The sequence below is a fragment of the Anarrhichthys ocellatus genome, unplaced genomic scaffold, assembly GCF_004355925.1.
Source record: "Anarrhichthys ocellatus isolate YVR2014 unplaced genomic scaffold, GSC_Weel_1.0 scaffold33, whole genome shotgun sequence".
Lineage (NCBI taxonomy): Eukaryota > Metazoa > Chordata > Actinopteri > Perciformes > Anarhichadidae > Anarrhichthys > Anarrhichthys ocellatus.
Window position 1 is genome coordinate 3,995,580 of NW_022280063.1, and position 25,595 is coordinate 4,021,174.

Below are 25,595 nucleotides of genomic sequence, written 5' to 3' on the forward strand. Positions count from 1 at the left end.
TCACAGCCACGCATTAGAGGAAGATCAAATGACGGGGAGTGAGGGGTAAAGGCTTTAATCAAGCATCCAGATCGTGACATTACATCACAGTTAATATGTATTAGCTGGAATCTCTCTATTATCCTAAACTTTACCTCCAAATGAGTAAATGTAACAGCTTGTAGTCTTTTACTTTAGGACATGTTGAAACTTAAACTTTATGAAAATGCATCTCCATCCTGCCCAAATCTGTACAATAGAGCACATAAATCATTTTTTTTTAACTTGTTCATAAATGGCTAATAATGTACTTTTAAAATGTATTTCCCTATTTATCTTCCATTTCCTTTATTGAATCATGCTACTCCACCAGTCGCCCTCTCTCATCACCCCAATTGCCAGTCTCGGATAAATTGGGTAATTAGCTGAGCCTGAGTTCAATTTATTTTCTCCATCATTTAGTCACTGCCAGTTCCAAGTGTGTGGATTTGTCTGCGACTGCCAAGTCCTCCCATGTAGACAACCACGCGCTTCCTCTGATGCACATGCCAGCTGCTTCTTTTCACCAAATAAGCTTCACCAAAACTAAACAGCTGCACCAATCAACTTGTCCCGCTCAAGCCTTATACATGTGGGACTGGAATGACCTGAAGCCAGAGTTGGGCTTTGCATGTTTGGTTCAAACCTCCAACCAAGATGAAGCAACTATCACCTACACATTCATAAAGGAAATTGTCTTCATCTGACAAGTCAACTACCAGCCCTGCCTTTCACTAAACTTAGTGTTTAAATTGCTAAACCTTACTGCAGGATGCCAACCCAGAATATTGAGAAAACTGTCCATATTGGACGATTCAGCGTTCCACTATTTACGTCCAATGTCAGCGTCTGGCAGAATCATTAGAGATGCAAGACACAAACCCTCTGGTGTCAAAAGTCCTGTGCTTTGAATGCTCATCCGTCCACCCCTATCTCCTCCCTCAGTGTTATGCTTCTCTTTTAAAGAATCCACTCCAGGCCTCTTATGAGCCCCCAACAAATACTCTGCTTTGAGTGTATTTGAGATAATCTGTCCGATTTGTTTTATTTTTTTTATGCCTTTTTGGGTTGTACATCCGTCCTTACAGTCCATTCTTTTAAATGCAATATGTCAAGAACCCCTTGAGGGAATTTTCTTCAAATGTGTCTCAAACGTCCACCTGGTCTCAAGGAGGAAGTGAGTAGATTCTGGAGATCAAAAGTCAAGGTCACTGAGCCCTAACATCCGTTCCACTCTCGTGATATCTCGGGAATGCCTTGAGCAAATTTCCTCAAATTTGGCACAAACCATCCACTTGAAGTCAAAGATTAACTGATTTCGATTTTGGAGTTCAAAGGTCAAGTTCACTGTGACCTTTGGACAGACGTGGATGTAACTGCTAACTTGACTGGTTGGGCGGAGGTATACAACCAAGGTGGTAATTCTAGTTTTCTGGAAGTACCATTACCATAGTTAAAATTGCATCTACGCATTGTTCCTCATTGGAACAATCCAGAATCTATGAATATGCAATAACATGAATAAAAAGTTTCACTGCAGGTTAGACGACTTAAATTCCATAAATTCCATTTATAAAAGGTGTATTTCTAATTATATCTAGCGCAGATGTTTCTGACTAAAACCTCTCTGTACACTGCTCACTCTCTTCTGCTCCCACCAATGTCAATCTTCAAGCATGCGTTGCATTTATCCTACTTATGTGTTGATAATGCATGCATGAACCAAAACTAACGTTGCATTTTTTCCCGCCGTCTGTGAAGTTTTTACAATGAAAGATCTCATCAGCGAACCACAAATGGCCGTGAAATGTTGTTGTAATTCTGTAATTAAAAGTGTGCCCAGTTTACAACAGTGCAAATGCATTAGGGATTAAAGGAACATGCTGGTGGTTGTACATATATTTCAGTCCATTACATTCAAGCTGTCTATACTTTACATTGCAGCTGGCCATTTTCTCAAGCATACCATGCATTTTTTAGATTGATTTGCTACCTTCTAAACTGCCATTGGTCTCATTTCATTTCAGCATGTTATAGAAATCATCTTACACACATTTAGGTAAACATGGGTAATCCATCACACAGTACATCTATCATTATCTGTCCATTTATGTCAAAGCTATATTACTTTATGGGGTAATGTGGTTGCAAATATCTGCATAAAGACATTCATTTGTGCAAAAAAACGTTTTTCTTATGTTTAAGATTTTGTCATAACAAACTGTTGCTTTTGAGTGTAATGCACTGAAATGGTAGATGTTAGAGAACATCCTTGAACACACCACCTAAGCAAGAATTTTCAAAATACAGCTGGTCCATCCTCTCATTTTCAGTATGATGATAATGCAATGTATAATGTAGTAGCCTATTGTCCCTCATTGTTTGTGTTTAGCACTCTGAACTATCCAGAGGTCATGAGTGCATTCGGACTTAAAGCAAGTCCCGCCAAAGTATATCATCTTGATCTACTCGTCCACTTGTTTTCCCTTTCACTCACTCTCTCCCTCTATCAGTCTCTCTCTCCATCTGTGGTTATGTTAATGATCTGATGTGCAGGCAGAGAAGGTACCTGTGCGAGGCTAACGTGAGACGACACCAATCGTTTCATCACAATGGGGAGCCACGAAGACCAAAAGACTCACTTAAAAGGCGTATTTCAGGGTATTAATTGCTTGACATGGCTCACCCAGGTATGGGAACACTTTGGTGTGGCAAAGAAAAAAAAAACTGTGCTGAGGTTGGCTGAAATATTTCAGAGTGTGAAACAAGTAGAGAGGTATTTCTGACAAAATCATGTGCCAAGAGCAGAGAAAGTTAGTGTAATTGAGTTAACCACCCCTCCTGCCCCTCTCTCTCTTTCATGGTGTGTCTCGTTCTGTGCGTGAGTGGGAGTCGTTTCACATGACCTGGAGTTTTTTGCCCCAAAACTGCGCTTATTGGTTAAATTAAAAGACAAAAGAATGAGAGCCACAGACAGATTAAAGGAATTAAACAGACAAATGGGGAGAAAAATGATGGAAGGTGGAGGAGAAAGAAACATTACGACACCTAGTCCCACTACCTGGTATCATGTCGGGATAAAATAGTCAATGCAAAGAGGAAGAAGAGAATGTTCATTACAGGTGTGAAAATAAGAACTCTAGCAAAGCCAAGGAAAAGACAGAATACGTAGTGTCTCATGTTTGCTGTTGTAAGAAAATACTGTCGAATTTTGTACTTTGTACTTCATTAAGAGTGAACAAAAACAGTATTTCATGTTTTGCCATAAATTAAAAGAAATCCCACAAAGCATCACTGTCACCAACAATATTTGTCCAAAACCTTTCATAAGCTAAGAAAAACATTCCTGTTTCAGCTGTGTGACGATGCATTTCCCAGATAATCCATTTGATTTATGACACATTCAAAATTCCACATCCCATAATCACCGAGAGGTTTTTATTAGACAAGAAAAAAGTTAACATTTTTGTCATTGTAGCGCATCATAATTATCACTTAATTTTCAAGAGACAGTTTGTCTGCAACACCTATAGCATTTTTTTTCCTCCTTACATCATCAATCTGTGTCTCTGCTGTTTTAATCAACATGTATTGCTATCAAACTTGTAGTGCAGTGCTGTGGTTTGAGCACGCCATCAGCGATTTCAGTGTTAAATTATTTCAAGTGAGTCTAATGCCATTTGTGCCTCCATTTATTTTAATTTCCCATCTAACAGAGTTGTCATAGTTCCTTTTGCAGCTGTCGGAAAAAAAGGGTGCTCTTTAATTTGAAGCGTACAGGCACATGAGACAAAAATCTAGTTTGGATTTAGAATTTCATTTGAAGTCGTGGAAACCCAGTCTGCAATATTTGAAAAATTAGTAGATTTTGTTACATTCAATACTGTACATTCAATTATTTGACTGAAGCAACTCTAAGGCCTCATCACTAAGCAGACATTAACGCATCTGAAAGCATCATCGCAGGAGTAGGTGTGTCAGCTTCACTTACCTGTCCGTACCAGTTATATTCCAGCATCGTGACGACACTTGTATCATTCACAAAGGCACGAGATGAAAACTGTACTTGTATGCTCTTAAACAACCCCAAAAAATCGAAGCAATCCCGGCCTGTTGCTCTCCTCTCAACACAACTATACTACTTTTCCCTTTGTGGGATTGATGTCGTCAGGAGTTTGGGGGGGGGGCCAGGCGTAACCTAAGCCATCAAACACACACACACATTTATGTACACATGCACAGGCAAGAGTAGACACACACACACTCTCACCCTGACTCTCCTGTTGAATTTTGGCACTCCCAGGGCTAACGACCTGTTTATAATGAACCTGAACCCATTATTTTGAGTCAATGAATTGAAAGAAATAGGGCAAAGAATGAAAGCCACAGGGCCAATTAACGGCATTCTTTGATGTATTACCCTTGCTCGCCACTCAACCAGACCACTCTGCGCCTTTTTGTCTTTATTCCCTCTGTTGTTCATTAATTATTCTGAGCGGGGTCAGAGTTTGTGTGGCTAATTGTGCAGACCGTCTCTCTTTGAGGATGGCAAAAGATTCGCCCAACACTGACACTCCCCCTGACTGTGCCCAGTCACCTTGAATTATGCCAATTATTCCAATTCTTTGATTTTTTTCCCCCCTCCCTGTCTCTGTTCTATCATTGCACTAAGCTGTGTGCCCCCTCTTCCTTTTTTTTGACTTTTCATAGTTCAGTCTCCATCACTGGACAATCTCACTCACTCACACACACACATAAACTTGAGGATCTGGTGTATGTGGACTCAGGGCAGTTCAAGTCTTCCTCAGGCTATCACTCCCATCTTTAAATGAAGATACTAAAACCATTACAATAGCATTATTAGACAGTATTAACCCATTACAAGCTCTTATAAAAACTCAACTGTTTTAACAGTGTACACAGTATTTACAAAGTAAAGCTTGTTAATTGTGTAAAGGAACATTTCTTATGTATATCAATCTCCTCATCCAACTGTCTTTAAAAAAGTAAATAAGTGTATTTCCCAAAATGTCAAACTATGCCTTTCACAATAAAAGTTTTGATATTTAAAACCCATAGATGATCACACCCTCTACTGTTTTTAACATGGGTCTTCAAACTGCATGACGTCTTGGTTGCAAAGTTCCCATAAGTGCTGAAAAGGGTTTGTGTCTCTGGATTTTTCACAGTCTGAGCCACTTTTAACGGACCATTGGTAACGCATTACTTAAATTAGGATGAAGATGAACTATACTGGTTCGCATCACTGTTTGAACAGTTTTAGGAAACATATTGCACTTATCTTTGATATGGAAATATAGCTAGCTGCGCAGTCCGCCTCAGAGGAAAAACATTTAGACATTTACAAAGGATTCCACAAAGATACAGGAAACTAAGGCAATGCCGTTCTACAAGTGATATCAGATGTAATCGGATTAGGAAAAGGAAATCTTTAACATGATTAGGGGAAAAGACAGCATACAGTTTCTTGGTTTGATTATTTTTCAGGCAGTGTATAATTAAGTTAATCTAAATCATGACTATGGTGAGTTACATCACAAATGTGTTGTTTTTAGAAGGTCTTTGGAGGCAGATTACACAGCAAAAAAAGATTCGGGAAATGTTATTCATAGTCAAATTGTAATGGTTTCTTGTCTAAATTAACATTATTTGATTTAGGGGTCATTTTCTTGATTGAAATCGAAGTATCATTGTTATCTTTCCCTGATTCAGGAAGATTACTTTTACTTAAAAGTGAAATATAATTTAACCTATTAAGGTCAACATTTTTTGTTTAATCTGAAAAATGTTGCTCTATGGCTCCTAATCAGCTGTCCTACAGACACCTGCCAGTTACTGTAAAATGCCAACTGCGTTCTAGGACATAAGAAAGTTTGGCCATATTTCTCAGAACTTTTTTCTGTCTTAATTAATGTTTCTGAAAAACATTAATCTAGTAATAAATGTGCACCCGATGAAGATTGATGATAATTAATATTTGACTTATGATGGCTATCAGGCTAGACTTCTAGCTGTATCGCACATTCTATAGTCCTGATTAGTAAAACAGTATCTTCCCCCACGCAATGTGTAAATACAAGACACATTCATGTAAACGGTTCCTATTCCACTAACCTCGTGATAAACGAGAATACTTCTAACCATCGAAGATGACAACAGCCAACAATAATCCAGTCACTGAGTGCTGTGAGAAATCGGTAATATGCAATTATAAAACTATTAGTAATCTTTAAACTTACATCTATGACTCTGAAACTCCAGATAACATCTACTCTTTCACTTCCTGTTAGATGTCAACTATCTTCTGTCACATCACTGAAAGCCGATGCTAACCTTTTGTCTCCAAAGTCCTTTTGGATGTGTTTTCTTCAAAGGGAGTCCCGTGTAGCACCTCTGGCTATGGGCAGCCCTGAAAGGTTATGTCCTCAGGCCACGTCTGTGTCACTGACGCCACTGGCTAAACACTGTGTCGCACTCTGACCTCCTTAATTTGGTGTGTGTACTTCAAACACAATGCGATATGTTAGGAAATGTGTTTATTCACATTCTTGTCGAGAGGTTTGGTATATATTTTGGATGATCTCTCCCTCTACTTTTTTTAAACGTTGGTCTTCAAACTGCAGTCTTGTTTGCACAGTTCCCATAAGTGCTGAAACACAGTACGAGCCACTTTTAACGGGCCGTTTGATACGCATTACTTAGTTTAGAATGAAAAGGGGGCGCATCACTGTTTCTAAAGGGGGCTAGTCTGTGGTTTCCTACTGTCTTTTGGCTTGAGGTCGTATCACTGTAGATCATATCTTGATGTTTGATTTTCTACCGGGGGAGGTGTTGGTGCAGGTGTGCATCCTGGTATAAATAATGGGAAAGTAATTGCTGGTTTGGCTTCATTTTTGTATCCCATAAAAAGTCAAAGAAAGTATTTTTGTTCTGTGTTTATCTACTGGATGAACATTGCTTGTCTGACAATGAAGATTTCATGGAATGCAAATCACATTACCCTTGATAAATTGCTTAATGGGGTGTGATATATATCCCTCTTTTTTGACTCTACAAAATCAAAGAATATTTGATCAATTTCACTTATGATTTTAGACCAAATACTTTATTTAATATGCTCTTTGTTCTATTATTGTTTGCTGCAATGCGACTGTGTAGTCACTGTGACTGTATCTGTGCATACGGCACATGGCCACTCAAACTCGCACATATCTCTTCGTTTCGATGAAGTATCCAAGGATACACACTGGATATCCTCATACAAGTATCACAAACATACACATACAGGCACACACACAAACACACTAGGGGTTCCCGAATACCAATTATGTTGTTCTTGGTCCCCCCTCTGAGCTTATCTAGCCTCCTGGGAGACCTCCAGCCCACTCCCTCCTTCTTCCTTAAGCACAGATCCCCAAACCCAGTGGGAAGTCTGGTCCCAGCGCACACAGTCCCTGCTCACTCGCTCCCTGCTCACTCGCTCCCTGATGCACACTGTCCACTTCCCCAGCCACACACTAACACTACTACTCTCTACACATTGTACCTTTTTTCTGCCCCCTTTTGAATCCTATTAGTGCGTGAACTTAGTTTAACTGAAAAAGACTGTCGACTTCACTCAATTAGGCCTAATAGGATTAGGTTGCTGGTATGGGCTCTGAGGTTTAAATAGGAATGGAATTTTGGCAGACACCTGCTCCATCTATTGCATTAATCTTATAAAGGCTGTGTAGTATGCAGGGGCCCCTGTGATGCCCAGGGTTGAACGGTTGGATGAAGGGCTCTGGGTTTTAGTCTTGATGGCATCAGGGGAAGTGTGGACCAGTGGTGAAAGAGGGCATCAGTGAGTCAAAAGGTTGAATGTACAGTCGGTAGTTTCAGCTCAAAAGCCAAAATGCATGTTGACCAAGGCACTAAATCTACTTAAGTACCCACAGTCGTGACGTTGTGCAAAAGTAACAGTGGACATTGATTTTAGGATGTTTAATACTTTGTTTATCGACTTTCACAGAAATTATAATGGTGATATAGTCACTGGAGTGGTTCTTTTTGTGAGACCCACAGAATGGCGACTCAAGATCAGCAAGATCAGCAAGATAAATGATCTTGCTGATCACCTCACTTCGATTTAAGACTTTCTCAGTTACACTTTATATTAATATATATTATATATATTAATATACCAACATCTAATCTGATCAATTTAAGAATTTCAGTTTTCGGAGTACATGGTGAAGTACAGTAGGCTACAGCTGGTAATCGTGTCGGATACATTTGATCAAGCTTCCATTTTTTGCTTGTCGTTAATAACACAAGCAGTTTAAAATCTGTGTAAAACTGTGAAAAATTCCTGAAGGGCCGCAGTTAAACCACAAACTCATTCTCTCTGATGTTTGGGATTGTGGTCGAGGGGAAGGAAGGCGTAAATCTAAAGAGATGTGGATAGATAAGAGTGGGAGTATAGCGTAGAGGGCTTGATGAGGCCCATGCTGTTAAGATAATTACTAACAGTCATTGTCTCTTAATGCACTGAGAACAATGGCCTTTTACCATGTCACTGATCGCTTTACTGCGTGATCTTATCCACATGAAACCTAATCACTTCGCCATCCACCTTTGTGAAGTATAACGAAACATTTTGAAACATTCTTTTCGGATTTTAGCTTCGTATGTATATAGATGTTTGATTGGTATAGGAATTAAGAATCAGGTTGTCAAAATTATCAAAATAAAGGATTTGCTTGCATAAGAGCAACTAATGTATACAATTTCAGCATCACAAAAATAGAATATTAACCATCAAAGTTAACGAATACATACAAAATATAATCGCTTAGGCCCAGAAAAAAAGCATAAGGAAGGCGAGTAAAGAACTAAAAAATCAATTGGTGCAAACATGTTTTTAATATAAACTTGTACAATCAATTATGGGCCAGACACACTCTTGAGAAGAAGGATGTACAGCATGAGCTACATTTCCCATCAACTGATGGGGTCAGTCCAGGTCAAAACATTAGCCCTCACTGACTGTATCTCTGCCATTCAAAAAGGGAAAGATGTAAATAAAGAAGTTCAGACGGACAACAGCCCTCGCCATTCATTTGATACTTTCTAGAGCTGTAAAATCCTGTGTTAAAGTACAACTATCCCTGAGAAAGTAAGCATATATAGTACCAAAAAATTGTTTTCCCAATTACATTGGGGTGTCAGACGTAAATGCTGGCTGGATCATGTTCAGAAGTAATGTTTTTTTTGAGTGAAGAAAGCGCACCAAAGTTGCAGCCAGGTGATTGGGGTAGATAGTGCGCAGCATTGGGCAAGTTAATCAGGAAGTGAACAATATAGTTGTTACAAGTAGATAATATATTGCAAGATTAGAAAACAAAAGAAATGTTAGTGAACATTGCACATTCGCAACAACATTATTGCGATTTGGCAGATACGTTAATTAACATTTCCTTATTGTGTTAAAAGAAAATGTTATCCGGTCAGCATTGCACTTCCTTCAAAATGTATTTGCTGTTGCAAATGACTTGTACTCGGGCGGCATACTCCGGTTCTGCCGAGTGAAGCCGACGCAAAAGTGTCTTAAAACTTGCATTCTATCTACTGCCCAGCAGGGGGCGACTCTTTCGGTTACAAAAAGAAGTCTGATTGTATGGAAATCTATAAGAAAAAGACCAAACTTCTCACTTGATTTAGTCCCTCAGTAAACATTGTAAACATCACCCACCTCTGCACAGTTGTTATTGAAGATGTGCATGGCTGTTTTGAACCCACTTCCTGACAGGAAGTTGAATCGACCAATCAGGTTGGCCACACAATGTGTTGGTGAGAATTGACCCATCACAGCGTAAATAAGCAGAGATTTTTGTGTATCTTCGCAATAGTATGCAACTGCAACAAAAACAAGTTTGTTCTTAAACTAAAACATATTTACTTGCTGACAACCATTATTAGCATTAAGAAAGCATTAGTCAATGTGTATGTTTCCAGAAACGCTCTAGAGTTTAGACAATCCTCTTCGTTACTAATCACCGTTCTTCCCAGGGGTGTCATACCAAGTCTCATACCAACACCTCACAATGTCTTTCCCGGAGGTCCCTCCATGTGTCTGGATGCTGTGAATAGCTATCTTGGTGGCCTTGAAACCCCCCACCGCTCCACCTTGAGGGATTATGATATGTTTCATCCAGAATTGGCCTGTGTTTTTGTTCCGAGTGTCAAGTATGGAGACAGTCTCAAGGCCTGATCTCTCTTGTTGTAAGAACAATCGGCATATGAGGATGTCAAGGGTGAGCTGCAGGGGTGACGGTGTGTGTGTGTGTACGTTTGTGTTGTTAGGATGGAGTTATGTTCAGTGTGAGACACTAAAGAACTGAACGTGAAACATTTAGAAAGCCATTCTGTCTAATCCGATTAGCGTTTTAGATAACCCTGCCTCATCAGAAGGGGTCAAGGGAAAAACCTCTGTGGAAAATCTCTCCAAAACAGAACCATTTCATCACTATCATTAAAAAAAGAGATGCCATTGCTGTCATAGGCAACATCGAAAGTTGGTCGGAACGGTGTCTAAATATTCTTTTGTTGAGCAAATAAATTATATACTGCTGATCCAAAATAAGATATTTAAATGTGTATTAGGCTATAGCTCTATACATCCATAGAATAAATAATGCATACAAACATTATCCAGTAACATAGAAGCCATTAATGTTAATTTACACACAATGTTTCCTTTACACACGTTAATGGCATGCCATGCCAACAACTTAGAAAATAACTTTCTTTCACAGTGCATTACCTATGTATAGTTGTGCTTGTGTAAGGGTGAAGAAAAACAAGTGAGACCATTGTCCCTCGAGGCATGAATTTCTCAGGTCACATAGAAAACAATTTAAGTCTGAGGCTTCATTTGATTAGCTAATTTCATTTACAGTACGCTGTGTAAATCAGTCTGCTAGTTGAACATGCAGAGAGGGTCAAACAAACAGGTTTAGTGCAGTTGGGCTGTAAAAATGGCCCAAAACTATTAGCTGCGGTTTAATATATATATATATAATATATAAGGGACTCTCTACTTTGACCACCCTGCATTTTGGGCTCACCAATCTGAAAAATGGTTAACATGCCTACAAATTTTTATTTGAGGGGACTGAACAACACAAGAAGATGACCTCAACCTGAACCTTGCTGAACTGTTATACCGTATAAGGGATTTGTGGTTGCCGGTCTTAGCATGTGTGTTTGCCATTGACATATTCAATGTTTCCAGCACATTGTTCCGTCTATCTGAATCATTACACGGGACTTCTGGCCGTCTTTATCCCTCTATTCATGCATCCGTGCATCCAGTCCAGCGGGCAAACAGCTGTCCAGGCAGCCCAGGCGCTCAGCCAGTCCAGATGGGTGGTCCAAACCAATCTGCTTTGGCCTGCTAGTGTCCCCGCCACCCTGACACCCTCCTCTTTTTCTGGGCTCTCTCCCTGTCTCACGCATTCCTCTCAATTCTTCTCCTCTCCTGATATGATTGAACTGAGTGCATTTGCACAGACAAAATGGAAAAATTAAGTGTGTTAAACAAACCATTGCCTTTTTCTTTGCCATTGTGTGAATTGTTGAAATTTTCACTTTGGCTTTATTCACCACCCAACAACACGCTCAAGTTATGTGTCTGCTTCCACCGTGACTCACAGGCTCTGCCACGGATATTAGACAAACAAGTCTTGAGTTGTAGTGTTACTCGCAATGCTGCAGTTTCAGAACACTATTTGAAAATGCTACTGGCCCCAACACCAATCTGTTACCCACAGACATATTTTGACTGGTTTCCAACAAGTTGTTTCATGTCTTTAATTAACCTATTGTGGCATTGCTGGCAATGTTTTCTACCCCCCTGCTGTGTGTACATCAGGAAATATTTGCTCAAATATGAACTAAATGTACATTTTCAGGAAATTGATAGGACATAGTTTAATGTTAAAAACAGCTACATGTTAGCAAATTATCAACTCAGTCCATCATTTTTTCTCAATGGCTTCGTGCAGGCATTGCTGCTCGTTTCATTTGGAGAATGAATCTCTTCACCTTCACCTCTCTTCCTCCGATGATTTTGAAGGGGAAACTTGTGCTGTGAGGCCAGTATCGACTCACAAACACACAAATGCATTTGCTCATTCACACAAACGCGCACACATCAAACACCGGAGCAACTTTAGCACATGAAAGGCCTCCTGCGGAAGAGAGAAAACATACTGCAACAATGCTTTGAAGTCTATCAGTCATCCATCTAATGTAGGGATGTTTTCTGTTCCTCCTCTGATTCATATCTCCCTTCCAGGAATTCCCTCCCTAAAGCCTAAGAGACGACTACTGCCGATCTGGAAGTCATTTGGCTCCTTTCACAATAGCCCAGACATATCCTAAACATCCAAAATTCAGTCTCACTTTTGCATCAAAGCAGGAAAATAGATCCGATTTTTTTTCATGTCCGAAATGAGGTCTGCAATCTTGTGCAATCTAAAAGAAATGCGCATATATGCACGAGCACATGAATACACACAGTATGCATGCGTCGAATGGCACACAGTAATTGCAGTAGCCAGTTATGGCTCAGTGATCTGTCAGCACATTGTGTGGGGGTTTTCAGGTGCCTGGACAATGGTCCTACGATCCCCAGAGACTGAATTCCAAAGAAATGCCCCCTAAAACACAGGGTTCATTCAAATGTTTGGCGACGTGTGTCAACAACAGCAATAGAGTCACAATCAGGCTCGTATGTATCAACCGCAGATTGTTACACTCAAATGTGTTGCCGCTAGAAGCACCATTTCAGGAGACTCGCATCTGTGAAATAAGTAGCCTTTCTACAGACATCTTCACTGTAACAGCCCTGTTTCATTAACATTTTTATTCAAAGGCCTCTAAACGGCTGTGATGAGTGGACAACAATGTGTCATTGATGTTGGTTGCATAGAAGAGAAGGTTCACCTGCGGAGTCCCGCTGTGTTTGTGGCCTGGCTGGGTGTCATGTTTATGACAGCTGATGCATGTGATGGAGCTCTGTAATTATACATTTATTTAACCCTACGGTTCAGTAATTATATGCCTGTGGTTGATATATAGGCTATTAGGGGAGCTGTTTGAATAAGAAAAACTCACAATGATGGTGGATCATTAAAAGCAAACTAGTTGTTTGCATTGTGATCACAGTTATTTGTCTTGAATGCAATGCAATGTAAAGAGATTGGGAAGAACAAAGGGGGAGTAATGCACATAAAGGAAACAAAGCCACGGGAGCTGCTTAACAGCTATTTAGAGATCAGTTGAAGTATAGCGAATGGTAAGATAGGGGTACATACTGATCTTTATAGATATATATATACTTTGTCAAGTCTTGTATTTGAACACATTATTATAATATGAAATTATTTGTGAATAAAATGCAAATGTCTCCAAACTGAACTATTTTAATACTATTGGATTATAATGCAATGTTCACGTCTCCCTCACAATAAACTGGTGTTTTCATAACTTTTCATCGATTGCTATCATTATGTCCAAATCTCAATGTTGTTGTTTACTTTGGTTTGGTTGGTTTATGACCAAATACCTGCAACAGTGATGACATTCCCATCATTACAACCCCAGCTGTGCTTTCTGTTTAGTGCTAATTAGCAAATGTTAGCAAGCTAACATGCCGAGATGTTGAATACAGTAAACATTACATGTTAACATTGTCATTGTGAGCATGTTAGCGTTAGTATTTAGCTCAGAGCACTTCTGCACATCATCACCAAGCTGCTAGCATGGCTGTAGGCTCTTAGTCGTGTTGATGCATAACTGAGTCACGAACGGTTTGGTTCTCATTCATGTACATTTTGTTGTGGCTACCTACCTTCCACGTGTCTTGAAATTGGTACCAAACAGGAATTTGCGCTCTGGTGTAGGGTCCACCACGATGAACGGTGCCACTGGGCCGAGGGGGGCAGAACTGAGGCCAGAACTGAGGCCAGCTGTGTGGATGTGGTTCAGAATCGTAAAAACCCTGTCCGTCATCTCTCTGACTAATCGCCCACTGGTTGTCTGGGCCTGACAATGACTGGAACATTTCTGACAATCCGAAACTGAATCTGGGCAACAACAAAAAAAAAAAAATAGCAATTAGTCAGTAAATTAATCAATAATGGAATGACACTGTTAAATCATCCTTATTAAGGGCAGAAAGGAGATGCAGTGGTGGATCTGGTTGCTTGTGTGTACTTGTGCATTTGCCGGATGGCACATGTTTCTGTTCCACTGCTTACTTTAGACAGCTGTACATTAGAGCTGATTACAATAGCTGTAACAAACAGTTTTACTGGTTGCTAATCTTTTTAGCTGGACAGTCTCTTATAAGTCATTAAAGCAACACCAAACCACATTAGCACATATTAGTCACAGGGTTGGATGACGGTCATGGCATGTTCTCATCTTCTCTGTAGCCATAGCAGAATCCTGTACTTGCCTTCAACTGACATATTTAACATCAGTGGATTCCCAAAGAAGTACGTTGGCTTCAGAATCTTCTTCTTTTTTAACTTCCTGTTTAAGGGAGCCACGATGTCTGCTGGAGGCATGGACGTGGAGGCTGTGACAACCAGAATCAGTTGATATGGAATCAAAAGCCAACTTGATTGGAAAAACATTGCTGCCAACTCATTCCATGTACAGTTTTAATAATACCACCCATTCAGCTAAAATTGTATTTTCTTTCACGTAAAACAGAATTCATCAAATTCGAGTAGTGCCAGTTTTCTTGGGAATGTATTTTGTCTTCATTTGTGGCAATACAATCATGTGCAAAAGATGACAAAAGTCCTAAGATGAGAAATAAGAATGGAAAATAGATACAGATGTAACAGTTTCATCGCACGCATCGCATGCAGTGCTTTGCTGGGTGCTTTTAATTAACTCAAGAAATTCAGACTATCTTTCAGTTATTTTTCTAGCCTACCAAAGATGCATGAAGATGTCTAGCATTGAGCATCACTGGTGCCATGATACAGATTCAAACACACCACTTAATTAATTTTTTTTTTAAATAAAGGTGACGGACCACAGCTTGACCGCACTGGAGAAACTTGCCCAGATGTGGCTAAGATGGGGGAGGATACTCAATAGCTGATGGTCCCAGGGGGGGAGCCAAGGGCACAAGCATGAAAGAAAGTAAGTACTTCATATCTAAATTACAATATCTGAGTGCAAATTAGCTGTCAGTGCCACCAGAGTACTAATGGAGAATACATGCAAAATAGGATACTCATACGTTTGCTACAATGCAGAACTGATTGAACACAAAGAGAATGTGTGTGGTTATAATCTCAGAGTCTAGCTTCTCTTCTCCCTCCTTATGTGGGAAGTTAATTGGCAAAGCACACGGCCTGGCTGTCCAAGCGCTGTGCAAACTGTGTTTAATTGCCCTTATTCTGTCGCCAACATTGCAGAATACCTTTGCTGCAGAACTTGCCAGGCAGTTCTAGGCACTGTGTAAAAATGTGTAGATGACGTGGGCATGAGAAAACGGGTTTTTGTAAATGTAGAGAAAGGGTTTTGTCCACCTAGCTGCATTCCTCCAAGAATGGTCATTTGGAACAAGTGGATGGTTTGTGTGGGTTTAGCCTGAATCTTTGTCTGTGGTTTGTGTGCTCCTCTGTCAGACCATGAGCAAGGCATCTTTCTTCAATAACAATGAACTGGCACTGAAGAGTGTTTTATGGGTATGGGAATGCCACTCAACTAGGTTTTTGCCACCCAGTTACTCCTGCCCCAATGCTTGCTCATAAAGTGTGGATTGAGGTCAAACATGCACAGGGTCAGAGATGAAAACTGTACCTGCAAGGAATTATATTTGAATGTCGTACCTTTGAATATGCCAGTCCATAATGAACTGAACCATTGACTTTAAAATGATTATTTTATTAAATGCATCAATACAGGCTTTTAAAATAGAAATCCTTTGTGGCTCGAAGCTGTATCTCAAATAATTCAAAGAATACACATAATTTCTCAGTGCAATTTGAAATTGTGTCTTCTGTGGTAATCTCATTTAATTTATACCGGCTCCAAAGTCCATACTCCAAAGTCAAGAAGTCAAAATTTAGGATGTTACTTTGTAGGAGAGATTTATATCAAGGCCTAAATCTGGTTTTGAGTAAATCCTGACCAGGAAACTGTCCCACAGAGTCTCAGGTGTCCTCTCCTCTACCTGAATTAGCTTCAGCCAACAAGGCTCATTGTTGATTGTCTGTTGAATTGCCACGTAGCGTTATAAACAGTGTGACTGTGATGTCCTAAAACTCATGATGCCACCACCTTGTGAGTAACAGGTTGTTTAAGCGTTAAACAACCCCTTGCTTGTTTGACTTCCTTTTAATCCAACCGAGAGCCGACAGCATTACTAAAGGCCTCCTGTTGCTCTGAAGATATATAGGGCAGACATACAAAAGCCTTGGAGCCGTTGGAAGACAACAGGAAACATGGCTGCGCTGCTCACGCGTCTTGGCTGCAGGTGTGCCTCACAGTCTCTGTGATCTGACTTGTTTATTTGCCATCAGTAACAAAACTCTATCTAGATGGGTGACATGGGCTGAGAGCCAGACTGAAGAACCAATTGTATCGATGACTCCCGTATCATAACACTTTGAAAATCCCACCAAGTTGTTATCTAGTATCTGTCTGGTTCGGTTAGCAATCAAGAGGTTTGAGGTAACGCCAAATCAACAGCTTCAACAGAACAAGATAGCAGCTGCTCAATCCCGGCAGTCGGGAGATCTTCTAACACTGGGCACTAAGCGCTACTTTCCAACAACATCAAAGCAATAGTCATGAACTTTTTTAAGCCACCTTCTTTTTGAGTGTTAATCAGGAAGTGAAATGTTGAAAGTTTCTCAGGGCTGGTTAAGTGTTTGCAGTATTTGTGCTTGGGACATGGGACATCCGTTGACCATTATTTGGTTTGATAAATATTTTTGAATCTGTCTGGCTATTTATTCAAAAAGGAAAAAGGTTTGAAATTTGCAGTTTGCAAGGATATTTAATTTATTGCTTGAATGCAACATTTTTGTATCGGATTTTTGCAGCAATTATGTCCCACGCTGTTCGTTAGAAAAATACTTCCACTTTGTGAGGCATATTTTTCTTAATTTTTAACACTATTGCATTTTAACACATCCACTAATAATGGTTGACTGTCCGTCCGTGTTGCGCACTTACAAATCCTCACCCACCCACGTGGAGACAGGAAGTTTGGAGTATCATTGCTGAGGATTTTCTGAGTGTCTGTTTCACAGATGAGAAAACACACACACACACACACCGTCTGCCTCATTAAAACCTTTCCCATAGATGTACTACTTTGTACAGCTCTCCACTCATCATCACCTCCAATCCGCTCAACCCTTGCCTCGCTTTGAGCTCCGCTATTTATTTTCATCTCTCTCTCTGTCTCTCTCCCTTCTTTCTCTCTATCGCTCTCGCTCTCCCTCCCATCTACAGTGGGCTTTGTTGCTGGGCTGTCATGTATTGCATCACCTATTTATTTGCTTTTTTCACCGCTAATTCTCTCTCATTGTCCCTCCCGGGCGTCCCATTGCGTCGGGAACAAGGCCGCCGCGAGAGTTTTGTTCCCTGTGCTCAAGATATGAGTCAGCGAGCCAAGATAATGATGAAGAGCTCAGACACACAGGAGATCCAGCCTCTATCACTGATCACACCGGCAAAAACACATCTTCTGAACATACACCCGACACACAAGGTCATTATTACGGAGTGTATTCAGTTTGTGTGACGAGCTGAGGTCACCATTTAGAGTTGTGTTTCAAACCTGTGTGGTTTAGCTGTTCCTCGAATATTTGTTCTCACTCCCATCACTTATTAAATACAGCTTTGATGTGACCTCACTTGTTAGGGAAGCCATGCAAAATGTGTATTTTAGTTCAAGAAAAGCATAAAGTGCTTCACTGGAGAGGCTCAGCGATAGTGAACGTCTTCCATCATCACTGTATATAGGATTACACATATTAACAGTGCATATTCACACGCTTCAAACTCTGGCTTACCTCTGAGCTGTTGCCTCTGTACAACTATTACTGCATTAAAACTTGCTATTTTGAGTTCATGAATGAATGAATTACCAGAAATAAAACTCATAACTAACATTGCCTCTCTGTTAATGATATCATAGTGTCTAATTTCATATATTGGATGATCTTTGAGGCCGAAACGGAATTCTGAGTAGGACGACCGACTGCTTGTGGGTCAGTGGAAATAAGACAACAGGCGTGACTGGGAAGAAGTCCAAGCTCTACAAACTAGACGGGAGTTACACAATATTTAAGACCTGCATGTGGATATAATATATTCCCTTACCAAACATAAGACTGGAGTGGATTTGTAACATATTTAACACAAACAAATACAAGATTTTGGACTTTTTGTATTCCTTAAACGTTATGTAGATGCTCACAAGACAAACTTTCAAACTTCCATGTTAATTCTTAGCATTTTACAGGCTGTGGCTTGCTAGATCTAATGAGTGTCCTGTCTACTGGTGCAAGCAAGTGCGAAATTCAACAGAGCAGCTTTTTGCCTTTATTTGACATTCACAATGTTTTATAACAGACATTATGGGTTCTAACAATAAAGTGTATTTCCCTCACCCTATAATGTGAGTAAGCTTGCTGCAAAGCATATAATTTGAATTGTAAGATACGAGTCTGCATGACCAATACATACACCTCTCAACTGTCACATAACTGTACAGACTGCCAACATTGCTAGCATGGCCAAACACAGGGGAGCTGTAATATGCTCATATAAAATGAAACTGTGGAAGCAATAGAGGCAGCACGTGCATTGTCAAATATAATTATATCCCATTCTATACGTATATGTGTCTACTTCACAAGTCAATCAGATCCATTTTGTGACTTCAAAGAGTGGTTTCAGGGAAGAGGCTGTAGACCGTGGATGAACATTCACTTTCGCTTTTTGTCGGTCAAGGGTGTGCACCATCGCTGAGAGGAGGATGCCACAGTCTCGCTTTGAAGTCAGCCCTCAGAGCGGACCATGTTTACGTTCTTCCAGCCCGTTAGTCCCTCCAGACCACCTCTTCTTCTTCTATCACACATCTCTCCATCAACACTGTTCAAATGCTAAATAAATCATCAATTTACATTATTAAAATGATTGTTATTAGCATTATTATTTGTGTGATTTAGTTATTATCATTGGTATATTATAATAATTATTATTATTGTTGTTGCTGTTATTATTATAAATAGTATCATTGTTATTAATAATAATAATAATAATAATACGTTTTGTTAATGGTTTTATTTATTTTATTTTATTTATCGTTTGAGGTTTTAAAAAGACCAGGTAAGTAGTTTTAAACAATCATAGACAGGGCACACATCATTAAATGCAGTAACGCAAAATGTAAATGAAATCCAAGTTGTCATTTCCAGATTGACCACAAGATGGCGTCGTATACATCTGTTCAACTTCTCAAAGAAGACATTGTTCATACTTGTATTTCCCTCTTGAAACCTACGCCCCTGCAAACTATAATTAAAAACAAAACTTTAAAAAGTCCTTAAACATTTGAGGAGGTGTGTGTGTGTGTGTGTGTGTGTGTGTGTCATAAACTGTCCGTTTCCATGTGACATTACTGACAAGTCATGACTCAGACAAGAGTGGCCTCTACAATTGCAAAACTCTAGGAGTACCCTGTGCATAAACTTAAATATCAAAGTCACGCTGCACACTTCCACTACGCTGCACACTTCACCAAGTTTGCACCCCGTCCTCCGAACATGTGGCACTGCACACATCTATCTCTGCTTTTGCACACTGCACAGCACTGACACAAATTCTTTCACCTGGGCTCATCTTTGATAAAAAAAAAAATTTAAATGTTTGAAGTTTTAATAAACCTTTGAAGTCTTTCATCCCAAAATTAATCAGATCCAATACTTAAATCTTTTTTTTTGTTGTTGCTTCCTTAGGATTATATGTGACGGACCTTTTATTCAAGATTCTTTCAGAAAAGTGACTACTTTAGTCATCTTGGCTGTGACTCATCGTCCCATGAGCCCTTTTCACACGTCCACCCTCTTTGCCATATACAGCTCATTCTGTCCACACATATTCCCCCCTCCCCAGCCCTGCACACGCAATGCTCTGAAAACAACATTCCCATGATGCAAGATTAGAGAAGTTAAAAAGTTTTTTCTTTTCTTTATATATTGTAAATAATATCAGGTGACTAAAAATGAGGAAGTAACCCATGAGGAACTTTTCCCGCTGTGTCATTCTGATGTCTCAAAAGCTGCGCTCAAAACAAACATACAACATGCCCACACGAGGACAAGATGCCAAAGTGACAGCAGGAAACAACGAATGCAATGAGAGTTTTAGGCAATTTATATTGAATATTTGTCCCACAAGCTACCTAACAGCATATATTGTCAGGATCCCTGTCAGACCAGACACCTCCCATGGCCACACAGCTGCAGCCACTCCAGCCGATTACCTCCTGCAGGCTGACACACCAGACTCAGGTCCCACTAACGCTTCCCCTGGCACTATATAAACTCTGGTCCTGCAGTTTGGGGTTCTCAGGCCGTACCGTCTTTCACCCGCTTCAACCCCGTTGCATCTTCGGCTTCGAGCACCTGCCGCCGGTGTCCGTCGGTCCGGGAATCCCCGTGCCCTCCTTTGTGTTTACGGACTACTCACCGCCGCTCTGCCCTCTGTTGTGTTAACGGACTACTCTCGCCGTCAAGCTGCCAGCTCTCCGGTGTCGAGCCACGGGACATCACGCTATCAAGCTACCAGCCCTCTGGTGTCGAGCCACGGGACTCACACCGTCGATCTGCCTACTCTCTGGTGTCGAGCTAAGGGACATCACGCCGTCAAGCTGCCAGCCCTCCGGTGTCGAGCCACGGGACTCGCACCGTCGATCTGCCTACTCTCTGGTGTCGGACCACGGGCTCCACACCTTCCTGTCATCTTAATTCAGGCTAAATAAAACCTGTTTATACTAACTTCTGTCTCCTGTGGTCTTGCTATTGGGTCCTCACCGTGAACTCCCGTGACATGTATAGTAAAAAATAAGCCAAGCTGTAACGTTAAAGTGATGCATCAATAATTATAATTCAGTGATGTAGTATATATTATGCATAATACATTACTTTACATGTATTTTAATGCCAATACAAATGTGCCTTTTCATTTTTAATGCATGGCTTTTACTTGACAGAGTATTTCTACACTGTGGTTTGTGTTTACATAGAACTTCAATTGGCAAAGATTTAAGGATGAGCATGCCAGTTATCTAGAAACTGTTCTGACTCATTTTCACACCACTGGTTGTTCTTAAAGTTCAATTATTTATATATCTTACAAATTGAAATTTTCTAGTATACATTCTTGATTTGGTATTATATCTACATAATGAAGAGGAAATATATGGATTTAAGAGTCAAAGATGTGTTCCTTCTATACAATCCCATTCCAACCTGCCACTATCAGGCTTTCTGTTGAACACGGTTCCTTGTGGAGAAGTGACGGTGATGGGTTTCTGTCCCCCTCACTATAAACAAATATCAACAAAGGCAGCTTTTCTAAACTACATATGAAGTCACATTACAGTCGCTTCAAATTGCAGGATCATATTAATTGCATTTGGCAATGAATGGAATGTCAAATTAATTACCTTTTGACTTGAAGGCTATGGAAGACAGGTCCCCTTGGTATATTCTATGTCTGCTTATCTACGTCCAACTTTAGATGTTTAATCATTCATGGAAGCACGGACGAGTGAAAGGGCCCCAAATTTAAACCGAAATGTGTTTCCTCTTTTTTGACACCCAGGAGCGGGGGGGGGGGGTGCAAAGGGAAGCTCCTACGTCAACTGCTCCAAATCCTAGACAGAAATAATCACAGATACTGGGAAGTCATCGTGTTTCATAATCCCGATTGCTCATAAATGACTTAAATAGAGTTAAAAACAAAAAAGAAAGATTCTGTCTGTTGTACAACTTCATTCTGAGATTTTTCTGGAAATTCTCAACCAAATCATGGTACTTACCTGGTGAATCACAGCAGATACTTAAGCTGATAATGCAGCATGCGCACTCCGATATTGTTGTCAAGGTCGATACAAAAAATAAAGGCTTGACTTTCAAGTGTAGACTGAATGCTGTTAATTTCATATTCTTGAGACAGTTTGTCCATATCTGATCAGCGCTGCTCGACTTGAAAGAACAAAACACACAAGTGTTTTGGTCAGCGTTATGGAATGGTGTCATTCCAATTCAGAGGAAAAGGGGCTCCGCTATTGCTTTCACGGTCACACTGTAATCTACATAATGACAATGATGAACAACCCATCAGGGACGATTTGAGAGAAAAAGCCTCCAAATTCCCCTTCAGATACATGTTGATTGTGTTTATTCATGGCAGTTAGGTTGATGAGGGAGCAATATGGAGGAGGTTGTATGGACACTTGTTACGCGTTACCGTTAAAATAGCAGACATCTCTTGACGAAGAACAAACAGCAAAGGCAGACTGAAATCAAGGCGTCCGTGAAAGCTCTCGGGAATGCAAATTCAAAAGCACTTCATTACTTGCTTTTTCCCTGCAATCTTGTGTCTGAGAGACTGAACTAAGTGGTTAATCAAAGCAAAAAACCAAACTGTGTCTGAGGGGCCAGAGAGGAGACACCTCTGCTCACAGACAAGGCCAAGGCTGTGTATGGAAGTGCATGTGAAAATACACAATAGTGTGTGTGGTTTGAATCTACACCAGATCAGAAAGATCTAGATAGCTAAAAGATAATTCCCATGTACTACTAGTTATTGTGAAATAATCCCTTCTTCGTCTACCCTGAAATCATTTTTGGACGATACAAAGCTTAACAGCAGTATGGTTTCACTAGAGCGAGGAGCTTAAGATACAAAGTTTCATTGCATTGTTCCAAATGGAAACATAACAAGCCACGTTGTTACTGAGCAGTGAAAAATTCTTTAATCAAACACATTGTAAGCTTTTAGTCTCCCTTTCTCTGTGTGTCTCACACACTTACATGAGTTACTGTCTTTTAACCTATTTTGTAGTTAACAAGAGCGCAAGCCCCTCAGCACCATGGATAAAAAGATGAAAGTGGCACGACTGTCACACGTTTATAGAACATGTGAATTGAATATTTCACATGTTACTAGTGCGTTGAGCTAAATGCTAACAGTAGCATTGTAAAACGCTCACAATGCAAAAAATGCTGATGTTCGGCAGGTATAATGTTTACCATGCTCAACATCTTAGTTTAGCATGCTAACGTTCGCTAATTATTTAGCTCTTTACACAATGTAGGCTACAGCTGAGGCTGAAGTGAATGTTATTAGTTTTTTTGCAGGTATTGCTCATTGAGGTTTATGACACGTTCAAGGGACAGTGTGTATGATTTGGTGGCATCTAGCCAAAATACCATTCCGCTCGCCTCTCCCTTTTCAAGACTGTGGTAACGCTAGCAGCCGAGGGCAAAGCCGTGCTAACGCCGTTAGCATCCCTTTGGGGGTGGATGTCTATGCCAAATTTCAAGGCAATTCATCCAATAGTTGTTGAGACATTTCACTCAAAAACACAAACATGAACCTCATGGTGGCACTCAAGGAAAAGTTAGGGGATCATCACAGTCATTAGGATTCATCCTTTGAGAATCATGGATGTCTGTACAAAATGTCATGGCAATCCATTCAACAGTCTGGACCAAATTGGTGGACGGACCACCTACTATTTTTAGCATTGCTAAAAATGTACCATGACTTCACATAATATTAGAGGCTTCTGCCAGAAGTTGAGACGTATCCCTCACAACATACCACCCACTTTCTCAAAAACGTTGTAAATAAACATAATTGACCTTACATTTTCAAATGATCTCTATACCCTGTATGGTATTAATACTAGCAGTAGTACCTCAGGAGCAGTGTGACAGCTGAAATGAGACAGAAGAGATACTGTCTGTGTTTTCTGCTTTTATTATTTAGACATCGTCCTCATCAGAATAAGAATTGCATCCAATATCTTGATTTCTTTGTGGTTACATGAGGACGCGGTTATGCGATTATATGAGGTTCTGTCTGTCACATGCAATTCAAGACATCAGACAAAGCCAAGGCCAGATACTTTTACCAACTGCAAGAAGCATTTAAGGAAGATAAGGCTTGATTCGATGCAGCTGTACTTTCCATGCAAGGAGTACATTCATGTAGTGCAAACAAAACAACTGAAAAAAAGGAAATACTGCTCTCTAAGACAGGAGTGCCAAGTGTTAAAAGCATTAAGGGGGAATCCAGGAAATTAGAAAAACTCCAAATTTGCTGATGGCTTAAGATAGCATAGAGGCTCTTTCACACATACATTCCGTAACATTAACTGAATAAATTGACTGAACTATTCTGGTAGAGGCAGCAGCTGCTCTTGTTCACATAACCAAGGCCTTAACACGATTTTAATGCTATGTGACCGTTCACACACCAACATCATTGGACATTAGAGTCCTCTGCTGTCTGAAATTGCATGCGATTTCTTTCAGAGAGTGGTAGTATTGTGCATGCTGTGGTGACGCTTTCCCTCATGAAATTTGCCAAATAATTTTTGATCATATTTTACGATACTTTTTGTAATTATGTTGAAAAAGGCGCAGCACATCTTCTCAGAACCCACGGTGACATCTTAGAATTGCTCGTTTTGTTCGATCAACAGACCAAAATCCCCAAAGTATTATATTTACTGCCGTAGAAGACAGAGAAACCTGACAAATATTCACATATTTTTGTCGCAATTGCTTAAGAAATTATGTAAAAGGTTGATCGATTATAAAAAAATTGTTGCTGATAAATTTTCTGCCATCGACCAATCAATTAACTAATTGTTTCAGCTGTTTATCGATGTTGTATTGTCTACCTAATACAGATACTAGTGGGATTATCATAATTTTTAAAGAATGATGTCTGCAGGGTTTAAATCAGCCTCAGTAATCTCCAGTGTATCCAAAATCATGCAATGCACTTGACACATTACCATGATTTACTTATGACGTAGGGGTTTCTCTCCCTGATCTTGTTATTGTCCGATAGAGGGAATGTGCAGAATGCGAGTGTGTGAGGGAACTCAGCCGGAGCTGACACTCGACATTAGATTCATGGGTGAAGATTATGACCCAGGCAGAAATGGAGAAAAAGAAGGACAGCAAAGCCAATGCCAATGGGAGAGACAAGAGGTGGAGAGAATGGAGAAGAGGCCATGAAGTGAAATGGGGTGTTTGATCTCCCCAAGACAGGTCACGTTTTACTGGTGGAGTATGAAGGAATGGACACCTGCAGCTGCACCGAGCTTTCATTATGGCCGCACAAAATGGAAAAGCAGACAGCTGCTCATTGTGATCTGTGTATTTACTTATCCCGCCACCATTCTCTCTTCCCCCTCTTTTTTCTTCAAATACTTTGAG

At 40.2% G+C, this 25,595-nt stretch overlaps 1 protein-coding gene across 1 annotated transcript in view; it reads right to left on the reverse strand.

Moving 5' to 3' along the window:
- tfec (transcription factor EC) overlaps positions 1 to 21,880 on the reverse strand; it is a 38,648-nt gene extending 16,768 nt beyond the window's left edge. Inside the window, exons 1-2 of the mRNA XM_031865746.1 lie at positions 21,800 to 21,880; positions 13,937 to 14,171 (exon numbers count right to left, since the gene is read on the reverse strand). Coding sequence (XP_031721606.1) covers positions 13,937 to 14,149 — 213 coding nt within the window. The 5' untranslated portion in view covers positions 14,150 to 14,171; positions 21,800 to 21,880. The remainder of the gene's footprint in view (positions 1 to 13,936; positions 14,172 to 21,799) is intronic.
- Between the last annotated feature and the right edge of the window lie 3,715 nt (positions 21,881 to 25,595).